General features: G+C 35.0%; 1 protein-coding gene across 1 annotated transcript; it reads left to right on the top strand.

Annotated features, from left to right (window-relative positions):
* The first annotated feature begins 4,250 nt into the window (after positions 1-4,250).
* LOC120275115 lies at positions 4,251-4,719 on the top strand. The gene is made up of 2 exons (XM_039281612.1): positions 4,251-4,367; positions 4,438-4,719. Exons 1-2 carry the CDS (start codon positions 4,293-4,295, stop codon positions 4,714-4,716), a joined length of 354 nt encoding a protein of 117 aa, XP_039137546.1. The 5' UTR covers positions 4,251-4,292; the 3' UTR covers positions 4,717-4,719.
* The last annotated feature ends 9,935 nt before the right edge of the window (positions 4,720-14,654 follow it).

Genomic DNA, 14,654 nt, shown 5'->3' with positions numbered 1-14,654 from the left:
TATCTTCATTAATATAATTTTATAGCAACATCCTTCTCTCGAGAGAAAACTGAGTTTATTATTTTATTTCAATTAATTTTTCACTAGTCTTAATTGATCGAATATTAATAATGAAATCTATAAATTCTATTAATTGCTTAATTAATACTTATTAAAAAAATTTAATTTGTATAATAAAAAAATTAAATATTGACATTGATTCTCTTTGGGATCATAATAAATCTTAACCAAGGAGTTAGAAGAAAGAGAGGATGAAGATGCCTATACTCTTAAAACAGAGAATTTGTCTCTCTGCTATTTATTTTCTATCTTGACTCTTGAATCTCTACCTTGAAATCATAATATTTATTTTATGCTTTCTCCTTTTCCATCAAGGCTTTTTTGGCAGTGTTTTAATTTAAATAAGATATATTTAAATTATCTTCATGATACTATAAAGTCGAGTATATTTAAATATAAGTATTATATATGGTTCATAATATTATTATTTGAATTTATATTAACTTCATATTTTTATATAATTTATTTAAAATCTAAATTACCGTTAATTCTTTGATGAAAAATTATATATATATATATATATATCACCATCACGAAGGTTTTAATCAAATATTCATTAAAAGTACAACAAAAGTTTCTTCATAGATATCAATTCTACATCTATTAGTTGTATAACTAATTTGCCATAGTTGTTTCTAATAAAGAGAATTTTTTTTTTATTATTTGGCATTTTCTTATGTTACTTGTTATTCATTCTTGGTTTGGATGAAGAACCTTGGTGTTATTGAGATAATATCACAAAGGAAAAGAGAAGACAAAGCTTCTTATGGGAAATGGACGGTGAAGATCAAAAGTAGATGGTGGGGCCCTAACTTATTAATATCCAACGGTTCATACTTCTCCCTTCACAACATAACTCCTTCAACATCCCATAACAACAAACCAGTGTAAACCCTTTACTGACTCATCTTATGGTGTGTTTGTTTTGGTGAATTTGAAAATTCAGTGTAGTTGGAATTACAAAGTTTCTCAAAATACCTTGTTTGGTTTGATGGATTTAAAAAGTTAGCTGGATTTGGAACTACTCATCTACTGTGTGTGGGTGAATTTGGAACTACGCCAAAATTGAGCGCAGTTCCAAATACTGAACTTGAGACTTCTTCACATGGGGTTTGACTGGATTTGGAATCTTCATCGTGTGAGACTTTCTTGTAGAGTGACTGAATTCTCGTCACCACTTTCCCATTTCCAGCTCCTTCTCCTCTCTTCACTCTTTAGATCTCAAAGCATTATTCTTGTGCTTCATCAACCTCCAACGACCGGTTCTTCATTAATATTCTATCTTTCTCACCATCTTGTTGTGCTCACCTGCATGTCGATGATGATGATCTTTTTCCAACTTTTTGCCATTGTTGTGTTAAATTGTTGTTGCTTTAGATTTATTTATATCATTATTTAGAGTGAAACTTGTAAGGGTGGACATTTTTGGTTTGAAGAACTGGGTAAAGGAGATGTATCATGAACATGGGTGGTTTGATTTTTAGATTTCTTTGTTCATGATGATGTGTTATAGATTGGGTTGAATAATTTTTGTCAACCATTGGAGTTTAGATGAGAACCAGCTTGATTTTTCGAAATCATGGCTTTTTTTCATGAAAAAAATAGTTTCATTGGAATGACTTGTATGTATTTCGAGAAAAATACATGTTTTTTTTAGAAAATAAAAAAATATTTTTGCCAACCATTGGCATGACTTACATGCATGACTTGTATGCATTTCATGAACATGGGCAGTTTGCTTTTCTTTGTTCATGTTTGATTAGGTAATTAATTAAGTTAAGGGTTTTTAAACTTTGTCGGAACAAATGCACGTTTAGATGTAGTATTTGTATTCATTTTTTTTAACGAATATAAACAAAACCAATTTGAGTGAACTTTCTAAATACACCGAACGTATTATGCACCCTCACCCCCGCTTCACTTGTTAAAAAAACAACATGATATTTAATTTTTTTAATAGAAAATGATTTCATTTAAAAAAATATATTATTTTTACATAAATATAGTATATTGAAAAATTCACATGGAGTCTTTGTTTATTATTTTTGACATAGAGACCAGATTTAGCTTTTATAGGGATTAATTATTGAGTTGCTTGAACATGTCATTGTCCCCGATGATGTTGTTTGAATATATCATTGTCCTAATGATGTTGCTTGAACTTGTATAGGGATTTATTATTGTCTGTATTATTTATTGATGTCATTATTTTTGTTGATGTTGCTTGAACTTTGTTATTTATTCATTTTTATTGACGTTATGTTTCTTGAAATTGTATAGGGATTAATTATTGATGCCAGTCTTGTTGTTGTTGTTATTATTCATGTTGCTTGAACATGTCATTTGTTGTTGTTATTAATGTTATTGTTTGATTTATTATTTTAATTGATTCTTTTCATGTTCTAAATTTTTTTCTTTTTATTAGATGGACCATTTTTGAAGATGATGATGAACTATACCTATTACAAGTGACAATTTTAGCCGTGGCCTATGCCATGTTACTATGGTTGCGGAAGAAAAGACGTAAAATTTGTAGAGAACCATCACGTGAAAGATTGGAAATAAGGAAAAATTATTTAGCTAGGTTGATAGATGGGAATGATGCCACTAGCATCAATATGGTTCGTATGAACAAGTCCACTTTTTTTAACCTATGTTGCATCTTACGTCGGAAAGAACTTTTGCGTGATACATTGCACATGAGCGTAGAGGAGCAATTGTTAATGTTTTTGCACACCATAGGTCATAACCAACGCAACCGCGTTATTGCACACAATTTCTTAAGGTCAGGGGAGACTGTTAGTAGGTACTTCAATCATGTATTGTGGGCAATTGGTGAATTGCGGCATGAATATGTGCGGCCACCAAGTACACAAACCCAACCATATATAGCGGCAAGGAGTAAGCTATATCCTTACTTCAAGGTAGTGTTATATAAGACATCAAAAAAATATATTTCATTAAGATTAATTCTAACATATAGTATATACTGTTAGGATTGCATCGGGGCCTTGGACGGGACACATATTCATGCTTCTGTCCCATTATCTGATGTAGCTGCTTTTCGGGGAAGAAAATCATACCCAACACAAAACGTCCTTGCAGCTGTTGATTTTGACTTGCGTTTTACTTATGTTCTAGCTGGTTGGGAGGGTTCTGCACATGACTCTTTAGTTCTTCGTGATGCACTTGAAAGACCTAATGGGTTAAAAGTCCCTGAAGGTATCTAACTTTTTTATTTTATAAATAGAAGGATATGGAATAAGTTTAATAAGATGATCCAACTTATTAAAGTTATTTTATCTCTTGAAATTAGGGAAGTATTACTTGGTTGATGCCGGATATGCTACAAGACCTGGTTTTATACCCCCTTACAGAGGCGTTAGGTATCACTTGAAAGAGTTTGGCTCACGGACACCGCAAAACCCTAAGGAACTTTTTAACTTTGCGACATTCATCGGCACGCACTTCTATCGAGCGTGCATTTGGTTCTTTAAAGGGTCGCTTCAAAGTCCTTGCGTCTAGGCCTTTTTTCCCATTTAAGACACAAGCAGAACTTGTGTTAGCATGTTGTGTTTTACACAATTATATCCTTACAGGAGGTCAAGATGGTCTTATTCCATCTGAGGATGACTGGATACCGCAACAAACTTCACAAACTACCATTAGAGAGCAAAGGGAAGAAGCACAAGAGTGGGCCATTCGCCGTGATCAAATTTCAGGAGAAATGTGGGCTAATAAATAGTTATATATGTGTGTGTGTGACAAGCTTCTATGAATAATGTCGTATAATGACTTATTGTAAAATGACCTTGCCCTGCTTGTTGTCTTGCTTATTTCTTGTTTACATGGATGCTTATTGTCCCGTTTATTTTTTGTTCATGTGGAAGCATTAAACATTTATTTTATGTTTACATTAAACGAGTGTTATAGAATGGACGGGTATGATGCATTTGAGAGCGACCCAAGCATCATCGACTATGAGGACCACAACAACAACTTCAGGGACACAAGAGGTGGACACCATCTGAAAGTCGTTATTTCATACGTTTCATGGCTAGCCAAGTTGAAGAAGGATTGAAAGTAGATAAGGGATTCAAACCACAAGCAATTCATGCCGCTTATTCGAGCCATGAAACAAGCATTTGGTGTGGTAGTTACGGGAAGCTAATGTGAGCAACCATCTCAGGACAATACGGAGAAGGTGGGCAAGGATAAAAAGATTGAAAGAAATGAGTGGCATGGGTTGGGATAACAACCTTAAAATGATTGTAATGGGCGAGGCAGAGTACAGAGACTATGTTCAGGTAGTTGTTATTATTATTTTAACATAAACATTTCAATTAATGTTGTTGATATTTATCTATTGAAATACAGATTCACCCTCAAGATGAGCCATACTTGAACAAAACAATTGAAGATCATGATCTTTTGGAGGCCATATGTGGTAATGACCAAGCCACAGGTCGTTATGCTGTTCAATTTGGAAATACTATTGGCACACAGATGGACTACAACACCGAGCCAGAAGCAGTTCCCCCTACTGAACAATACAATGAATTTTCTTTTGGGGAGACAAGTGCACATGGTAATACTTCGCCATTGATCCATAATCCTGGCAATAACTCTGATCCCACATCAGCAACAAGCCCATAAAGAAAGAAAGGTAAAGCAATGCGCAAGGGCAACAATGAGGACAATGCTATTCGTGAATTAGCCATCACCCTCAAAGATGCCTTTGAGTCTGTTAAATCTAGCCGATCATTAAGCTTTGCAAAAGATCTTTCAGCAGAATGTAAAAAGCTAAAAGAGTATGGCTATTCCACACGGCAAAATTGGAATGGTGTATCAATACTTAATGGTCGATGATGCACGAGGTCGAATGTTCTTCGAATGGATGATGAACTTCGCAAGATTTGGGGCGTATGATTTCTTTTGGTTCAATTAGCGTAGACCTTTGAGATACAAAAGATGGTAATAAATTGTTCATTATAATAAGTTATTCCATTTACTTTCATGTTATGTTGTATGGGTTGTTAATTTTGTTGTTTTGATTTCTAGTGAATTAATAGATTATTTGCTTGTAACAATGCAGCTCCTGGATTTGAGTTGTGACATGGCTAGCACTAGAAGTGAATATGAAGAAAAATCTATTGTTGTTGTTAATTTGAATGCAACTATGAGTTTGTGAGACATTATTATGTTATTGAAGAGCTATGAGTTTGTGTAATGTTTACCTATTACGTTATTGGAGAACTATGAGTTTGTGAGACATTATTATGTTATTGTTATGTTTTAACTTTTTTAAGGGACAATGTTGTTATTTGTTATGAGTTTGTGGAATGTTTACCTATTATGAGTTTGTGAGACATTTTTATGTTATTGTTATGGGTTTGTGGAATGTTTACCTATTATGTTTTAGCTTTTTGAAGGGACAATGTTATGTTTTAGCTTTTTGAATGGTGATTGTTGTTATGTTAAGCTCTTTTACAATGGATATTAAGCTTAGCTATTTGCATGATTATTGTAACTATTTAAATATAGCTCAGTGACACTTCAATTTCAACTTGATCATTGCTTATATACCTATTCCCATCAAATATTTAATTATATTAATTAAAATTAGTAATAATATTTATAATTAATAAAGTAGTTATTACCAACGTGGGCATTTTTAATATAATTATTAAAATAAAAATAAATTGTAATAAAAAACATAATTATATATTAAATTAAGTAATTATATCCATAATTATTTTTATTATTATTACTAACAAAGTATACCTTAAAGTGGGGGTAACCTCACCAAAGATTTTCATATCCTACAAATACATCCAACCAAACACATGTTTTCAAAATCCAGATTTACAAATCCTTCCAAACAAACACAAAATTCTGAAATCCAGCATTTTCAAATACATCCAACCAAACACTGGATTTGACTCTCCTGAATTTTCAAATACAAGGATTTGTAAATACAAATCCACTGCATTTTCAACTACATCCAACCAAACGCCCCATTATAAAAGAAACCTAAATATTCAAAAATTAATTAACATATTCAAGTTATCTGAACTGTGCATCTCTTCCCTTCATATATATCAGTATTCTCCTGTACAAATTCCCAAGTGGAGTTTGTTGGTGATAAATTGGACCATTGAATAAGCCATTGTGTAGCTACCGAATTACCCCTTTCTACAGTGCGCCTGTCTTTAATTGCCAAGGGCTTCAACAAGGCTGTAGAGAAAGAGCTTAAGGAGTTAATGAAGAAGCAACTTGTTCAAAAGACAAAGCTCATTTTAGCTGCGACACATAAAAAAAAGGATGGATTCCTAAAGAAACTGGCAAATCTAGCTTATAAGCACAATTTCCAATTACGTCAATGATCTTATGGGGATCAAAAATACTTGGTTGCTAGTTTAGGGACTTCTCAAGCAACAATTGAGCTTTTTCAATGAGGTAGTAGTTTTAAAAACACCATGTCTCCCACTTCAAAGATAAGTTCAGTTCTATGCTTATTAGCTTGAATATTCATTTTGTGTTAAGCCTTAGATAAGTGGTGCTTCGATCAACAATTTAATTGCAGCTTCTCAATCAAGTAAGATAGAATCCACAGCCTTTGCTCTTGAGTCTTTATTGAAATAAGCCGGCAAATGCAAAGGTGGTGGAACTCCATATAATCTCTGAAAAGGGGTGATATTACTAGCCTTGTGAAAGTTGGTGTTGCACCAAAATTCAACTAATGTCACCCAAGAAAGACCAACTCTTAGTTAGATCACATGTCATATATCTCAAATAAGTTTCCAAACACCTGTTTACCACTTCAGTCAAACCATCCGTTTGTGGATGGTATATATGTTATCGATGATGGAGTGATCGAAGACATTGAAGATGAAGCTGCTGAAGATCTCAGTTAAACTCTTAGCCGAAGAAATTTGAAGTGCAGGTTAGTTTATACAGTTATCTTTGGAGGGAACCGTGGATTTAATTTGAAGGGCCAGGATTTGATCATCAGGTTTCAGTGAGTAAGTTTGAGGCAGTGATGGGTTGTTTTTTGAGCTGGTTAGATCGAGTCACTTTGTTTAGTTCTTAGTCAAAGGTCAAGTTGTGCTTTTGTTCTCATGTGATATATTGTAATTGTTAGTGCAACCGCACTATTTAATTGCCATGATTTGACACCAAATCAAGATGACGTAGCAACCATGGTGACAAGGCATAATTGATGACATGGAAAGCATGGTGACATGGCAAGGAGACTTGGCTTGCAAGGCAAAACATCTTGAAGATCTTGGTGGAACTATTTTTAATATGTCTATAGCTTGGAGGAAAATATCTTGAATATCTTGGTGGAGTTATTCTTGGTAACATGTTACAAATTGAACACAAGATCATATCAAGACCATATTTAGGTGATTTGATTAAATACTAAATATGGTGGAGTTTAATTGAAGAAATATCTATTCATGGTGTGAATGAAGGCTAATTGATGGTATGATTTGAAGAGACCTTAATGAGGATGATTGAGGACTATTAAGGGCAAGATTTGAAGATATGCCTATTGTTGGCATGATTGAGATGATTGATTGAAGATATTTCTTGGAAGATTTGAAGGCCAAACTTGGGTGAATTGAATATCAAGTTTGATAAGTTTCATGAAAACAAATAAGGACGTGCGCCTCTTGCAAGGGGACTGCGTGATGAGGAACTGAAAAGGTAGGCTAGTTGCCAACAGTCGGGATCGGGATATTTGGCTGCACCGACTCGGACTAAGCATGACCGGGAGGTTGATGGGTCTTGAGGTCGTTCACAACGTAAGCAGAACTCAGTCAAATCAGCAGTCAGGGCCATGTTGCAACTTATGTTACAACAGGAGTTGCAACAGCTAATTTCAGAAGGTTTTTAAATTAGTAGCCACAAAGATTCTAAAAGAGGTATGTGTTATATTTGGGACGTTGAGGCGTCTATATAAGCTACCTTGCTCTGGGATTGGGGGTGTGACCGGAGCTAGAGAGAGTGGGTGCACAAGACAATCTAGAGAGGGTAGTGATCTTTGTTTGTGATTGTTGAGTGACAAGTGTTTGTACTCATGTATTTTCCCCTCTTTTAGTGGATTGTTTATCTCCAGGCTTAGCCCCCCAGACGTAGGCGTGTGGACGCCGAACTGGGTTACCAACGTCGTGTGTTTTTTTTCTTTGTTGGTTTGTGTGAGATTTCTATGAGTGCTTGAGTGTTACCTAAAACCCACAAACCACACCGGCGGAACTAACAGTAATGTCTGATATGACTGCGAGAGATCAGAGTTGTTGGATAGCTGATTCTCTGAACTTTAAATCATTATTCATCTTCTTCTTGAGTTTGTTTGTTCTTCTTCAGTTTTGCAGGTTCTCTTAGCCATCAATCGAATGTTGAAACTCCTCTTGTTGAAGTTTGAAAAGTTCTTGACAAAATGTACACAGGAAGATTAGATCTTTGTCACTTACAATAGTAGAAGGGAATCCATGTAGCTTTTATATATTATCTAAGAAAGTTTGAGCTACAATTGCTACACTGAAAGGGTGAGACAATTGCATAAAATGAGCATATTTAGTAAGACTATCAACTACTACAAATATTACTATTTTACCTTTAGATTTGGGAAATCCTTCAATGAAATCCATTGAGATATTGGTGAAAATAGAATTAATGATAGATATTGGTGAAAATAGATTGAATGATAGGTAATGGTTGAATATGATCATGAGAAGCAATATATATAATTTCTAGTTTAAATCTCTGGCAGATGTCACAATGTCTCACATAATTAGAAATACAATGAAATTAAATAAATCTAATTGCTATATTAAATTTAGTTTAATAAGTTCATTTGGGTCACTTTTGATTTTATTATCAACCAAACTTTAAGAAGAATGAAATTTCACTTTGGATCTACTAGTGTTGGTGTTGATGTGGTAGTATGTGGGAATTATTCATCACACAATTGCCCAAGAGAGTACTATTTTTCACGTATAAAAATTAATCGCATGGCATGGAAGTTCAATTGATTGTTGTTTTGCCCAACATCGAAAGGATTTGACAAGATGTCATTCTGACTCACTTAGTGTCAGCCGGTGGGCTAAGTTGCAACTTAATTAGTTGCAATAGAATTGTAATACTATATTTTGAAGATGCTAGATTTGGATAGTGCTGAAAATCATGATAGTATTCCTAATCTAATAAAAAAATTTCATTTCTAAACTCTCTATGCCCATGGTACTATAAGAATATTGTTCATTCACTGTTTAGAACCAGATATTGTAGAGTACTATTTATTTACTGTTCACTAGATCTTAGTATGGATCCTCTTCGAGAGAGTTGTATTCTCCATCCCTCCGGAGTTGCATGATAAAAGGATTTTCCCTTGGAGGAGTTGCATGTTGGGAATGACTACTAAAAAGATTTTTTAAAAAAATCTTTTGGTTGGTTTAAAACATATCCTATTATGGTTTGAATTGTTCAAGAAACTGATAATGCTTATCTGTTATGATTGATTTTCAAATTTTGGTTACACATTTTTGTAACAACCAGATTTTTCTCTGTTTTAAATTACAATATTCAGATTTTAAAATAAAAGGATAAGATAAGTTTTGGGGTTTTAAATAGGACACAAAAATTCTCCTTCCCTAGGTTTTTTTTTCTTTTTTCTTTGGGCTTTTGGCTTCTGGGTAATCGGGGTTGTTCTAACTCCTTGCCACGAGTGCACGTATCCAAGGGTAGCTGTGTTAACCTTGGGGGTGAAAGGCAATCTCAATTGCACCTCGGTCATGCCGGAATTTCACTTTCAGGGCTGTGGTATCCACTGCATAGCTTAAAATTTTTCCAACAATCTGAAAGCAAAATCTAACTTCAATTATGGCTATACCAACCACAAAGGCCATTCCCGACCTATCAAAACTGGAGCCCCTTGATGGCACCAATTACCTCAGATGGTCGCAGAAATTGCTCATCTTCTTCGAGCAACTAGAGCTCGATTACGTCCTCTTCACTAACCACCACGATGACTAACCAGATACCATCTCCATCCCGGCTACGTCTGCTGCTACACCACCAACGAACCAAAACAAGAAGACAGATGCGACAATAAGGCTAAGTTTGAGAAGGACAATAAGACGATTCACGGCCACCTCCTGAACCACATGACCGACACTCTCTTCGACCTGTTTGTCAACCAAAGGTATGCTAAAACTATCTGGGATACTTTGGAAACTAGATATGGTGCAAATGATGCAAGCAGGAAGAAATATGTGATCGAAAAATGGCTGCAATTCTAGATGGTGGGCAGGTATTATATAATGGACCAAGTCCATGAGTATGAAAACTTGGTGGCCAACGTCCTATTTGAGGAGATGATGATGTGCGAGATACTACAAGCCAACGTGTTGCTAGAGAAATTCCCACCATTCTGGAGTGACTACAGGAACCATCTCAAGAACAAGAAGAAGGACCTTACCTTGTAGGTGTTGATTAGACACATGCGTACTAAGGATGGGAACCGACTGAAAGATAAGCAAAACTCAAACTCCTCTATGTCTGTTAAAGCTAACTTGGTTGAGTCTAGTTCAACACCGATAGATAGGTCCAAAAACAAAGGCAAGAAGGTGATGAAGGACAAACCTTATAAGAAGCATACGCAGTTCAAAGGCACTGATAGGAAGATTCAGAAGCCTAAGGTGTCATCTTTTTGCTATGGGAAGTAGGGACACAAGGCCACCATTGCTACATATGCAAAGACCAATCTAGGTAAGGCTAGAAGTCTAACAACCAAGTTGCCCCATAGGGCAACCTCACTGAGAAAGAAGACATCATTGCTACTGTGGTCGTGGAGGGCAATTTGGTGGAGAACAAGTCAGACTGGATCCTTGACACCGGGGTGTCCAAGTACTTTTGCTCAAACAAGAAGATGTTCCACGAGTTCTAGGAGGCTTCTTATGGGGAGTGTGTGTTCATGGTCAACTCCGCCACTATTGGTGTACTTGAGAAAGGGAAGGTTCTTCCAAAACTCACTTCTAGCAAAACTCTTGCACTCAATGATGTTTTGTATGTTCCTTCCTTGTGAAGAACTTAGTGTCTGGCAATCTTCTAAACATGGCTTGGCTAAAGATTATGTTTAAGGCTGACAAGGTGATGATCATCACAAAAAATGGTGAATTTGTTGGTAAGGGGTATTTGGCTGATGGCCTTTCTGTTTTGAACACTATATGTGTTTCTAGTATTAATGAAAATGATTCATGTTCTGCTTATATTGTTGAGACTATTGATGTGTGGTATGGTAGATTAGGACATGTGAATGTTGCATCCATTAGGCTTAAAACATGCATCTTATCAATGCATTTGAGGCTAGTAATCATTTTAAATGTTCAATTTGTGTAAAAGCAAAATTTATGAAAAAGCCTTTTAAACCTATCACATCTAGATGCACTAAATTGCTTGAATTGGTACATTCTGACTTGGTGGATTTTAAAAACACTATGAGTAGAGGCGGCAAAAAATATTATCTCTTTTGTAGATGATTTTTCCAGATACACAAGAATTTACCTTTTAAAATCAAAATATGAGGCTGCTGAAATATTTTTAAAATATAAAGTAGAAGTTGAAAACCAATTAGGCAGAAAGATAAAAAGAATAAGGTCCGATAGAGGTTGTGAGTATGGTACATATTTTCTTAAAGAATTTTGTGAATTGCATGGCATCACACATGAAACTAGTGCACCATACACACCACAACAAAATGGCATAGCAAAACGTAAAAATAGAACGTTAAAGGAAATGATGAATGCCATGTTGTTGAGATCTAGGTTATCTGATAACATGTAGGGGGAAGCTGTGCTTTCTGCTTGTTTTGTTCTTAATAGGGTCCCTCACAAGAAGCTGGATAAGATACCCTATGAGATGTGGAAGGGTTTTGCACCTAACCTTAACTATTTGAAAGTGTGGAGTGTTTAGCAAAGGTTGCATATCTGGTATTTAAAAAAACAAATATTGGAACAAAAACGTTTGACTTTGTTTTTATTGGTTATGCTCATAACAGTGCAGCTTATGGATCCATGTGCTTGACTGACAATTCCATTTGTGAGTCTAGAGATGCAGGGTTCTTTGGGCATAGATTTCCTATAGTTAAAGTTGTTGGCACTTCCATTGGTACTTCAAACGTTGGCCAGGTATCTATCTCTTTTCCTTCTCCTTCTAAACCTGTTGGGTATGAACTAAGGAGAAGTAAGAGAAGAAAAACTGAGAAAAACTGATTTCTTATCTGTTTTCCTAGTAGAAACCTAGATAAGATTAATGATCAATTTGCATCTATGGTTTTAATTGATGAGGATCCTAAAACCGAGCTTTAAGTTCAATAGATTCTAGTTTTTGGAAAGAAGCCATCAAAAACAAGCTAGATTATATTATTATAAACCACACATGGGATTTGGTAGATTTACCTATTGGCAGTAAACCTATTAGGTATAAATGGATCTTTAAGAAAAAGATTAGACCGGATGGTTCAATTGAGAAGTTCAAAGCTAGATTAGTGGTTGTGGGCTATACTCAAAAGCAAGGTATAGATTATTTTGATACATATTCTCCTATAACTAAAATTGTTACCATTCGATCTTTGATCGCCCTTTCAGCAATTCACGGCCTAGTGGTACATCAAATGGATGTGAAAACGGCTTTTCTCAATAATGATCTAGAGGAGGAGATATACATGGCACAACCCGAGGGCTTTGTGATCCCCTATCAAGAATATAAGGTATGCAAACTTAAAAAATCCCTTTATCGGCTTATATAAGCACCCAAGCAATGGTATGGGAAATATGATCATACTTTGGTAAGTAATGGTTATAAAGTTAATGTATCTAATTCATGTGTTTACTCTAAATTGTTTGGGTCTCATTGTGTGATTATTTTCTTATATGTGGATGAGAAACCTGTTAGGAGATATGCCTTTGTGGGGTCATTTGCACCGATCTCTCTACATTGTGACTCACAAACTGCCATTGGTGTTGCCAAGAACTATGTTTATAATGGCAAGAGGAGGCATATTCGCATTAGACATGGTGCGGTTAAGCAACTATTAAGGAATGGCGTCATCTCCTTGGAATTTGTGAGATCTGAGCGTAATTTGGCAGATCCTCTCACTAAAGGATTAACAAGGAAGACCATTCTTGAGTCATTAAGGGGAATGGGTCTAAAAGCCATAGAGTGAGTATATATTCTCTATCCCTAATCTTTATTGTGATTATATTCATAGCCCTATGTGATGGGTGGTCGTAGTGAGGATTTGATGAATGAGTTGATGACTTTGTGATGTATGAGTCTTATGGACTCTTAAACCTTCATAGCTCTTTCTTTCAATGGTCCTTTTGTGATATGGACTTGATGAAGTTATTTTATATGAGTGTGACGGTAGGCTGCCTTCTATGAAAGAATAGAGTTTTTTTTTCTAAATCACTCATAAGAACTCAAGGTGTATGCGCATGGCCCTCAATAGCGCTTTGATAAAATTATATCACGGAATAGCTTACATTAAGGAGTTAATACGTGTTATGGGGGTCTCAGCTTGAGCTTTTGAAAGTTCAAGAATCATTTCACTTTCATTAGCTAAGTTGATACCTCACTTCACTATGCATTAATTCAATCGAAAGATATTGATGCTTAAGTAATAAAATTTCTTCAATTACCCAAAAAATATAGTTTTTGACTAGTAAGTCATTCGTGGGGGATTGTTGGGAATGACTACTAGAAAGATTTTAAAAAAATCTGTTGGTTAGTTTAAAACATGTCCTATTGTGGTTTGAACTGTTCAACAAACTGATAGTGCTTATCTGTTATGATTGATTTTCAAATTTTGGTTACACGTTTTTATACCAACCAAATTTTTCTCTGTTTTAAATTGCAATATTCAGATTTTAAAATAAAAAGATAAAATAAGCTTTGGGTTTTAAATAGGACACAGAACTTCTTCTTCCCTAAGGTTTTTTCTTTTTACTTTAGCCTTTGGCTTCTAGGTAATCGGTGCTATTTCAACTCCTTGCCACGAGTGCACATGTGTGGGGGTAGTTGTGTTAACCTTGGTGGAGGAACTGGATCTCGATTACATCCCGGTCGTGTCGGAATTTCACTTTCAGGGGAGTGGTATCCACGGCACAACTTTCAATTTTTCCAACATTGCATGGCAGGGAGATTTACCATTGTGAGGATCTGATCCTAAAATATCATTTAAGTACACGTGACAAATTCTCATTGCTCAACATTGTCAGCCAGCCCCACATGATAAATTCTTTAAGGTGGTTAAGCCACCATAACAGATACACCTTCGTACTCGTCATCCTTTTAACATACTTTTCTCCAACCTATAAATCTAGATTTTTGAAAAAACACTGTAGTCATCCAAAAAATTATTTAAAAAAAAATATATATATACATACATATATATATATATATATATAACTAATACACCTTAATACCCGTCTATCCTTTTAACATCCTTTTGTCCAACTTATCCAAGGAAATATTGTAATCATCCAAGAAATTATTTTTAAAAACAAATATTTTTTTTTTCTTCTCTC

This window comes from Dioscorea cayenensis, chromosome 14 (assembly GCF_009730915.1).
Source record: "Dioscorea cayenensis subsp. rotundata cultivar TDr96_F1 chromosome 14, TDr96_F1_v2_PseudoChromosome.rev07_lg8_w22 25.fasta, whole genome shotgun sequence".
Lineage (NCBI taxonomy): Eukaryota > Viridiplantae > Streptophyta > Magnoliopsida > Dioscoreales > Dioscoreaceae > Dioscorea > Dioscorea cayenensis.
The sequence above is the reverse complement of the archived record's forward strand: the minus strand, read 5'-3'. Positions and strand labels throughout refer to the sequence as shown.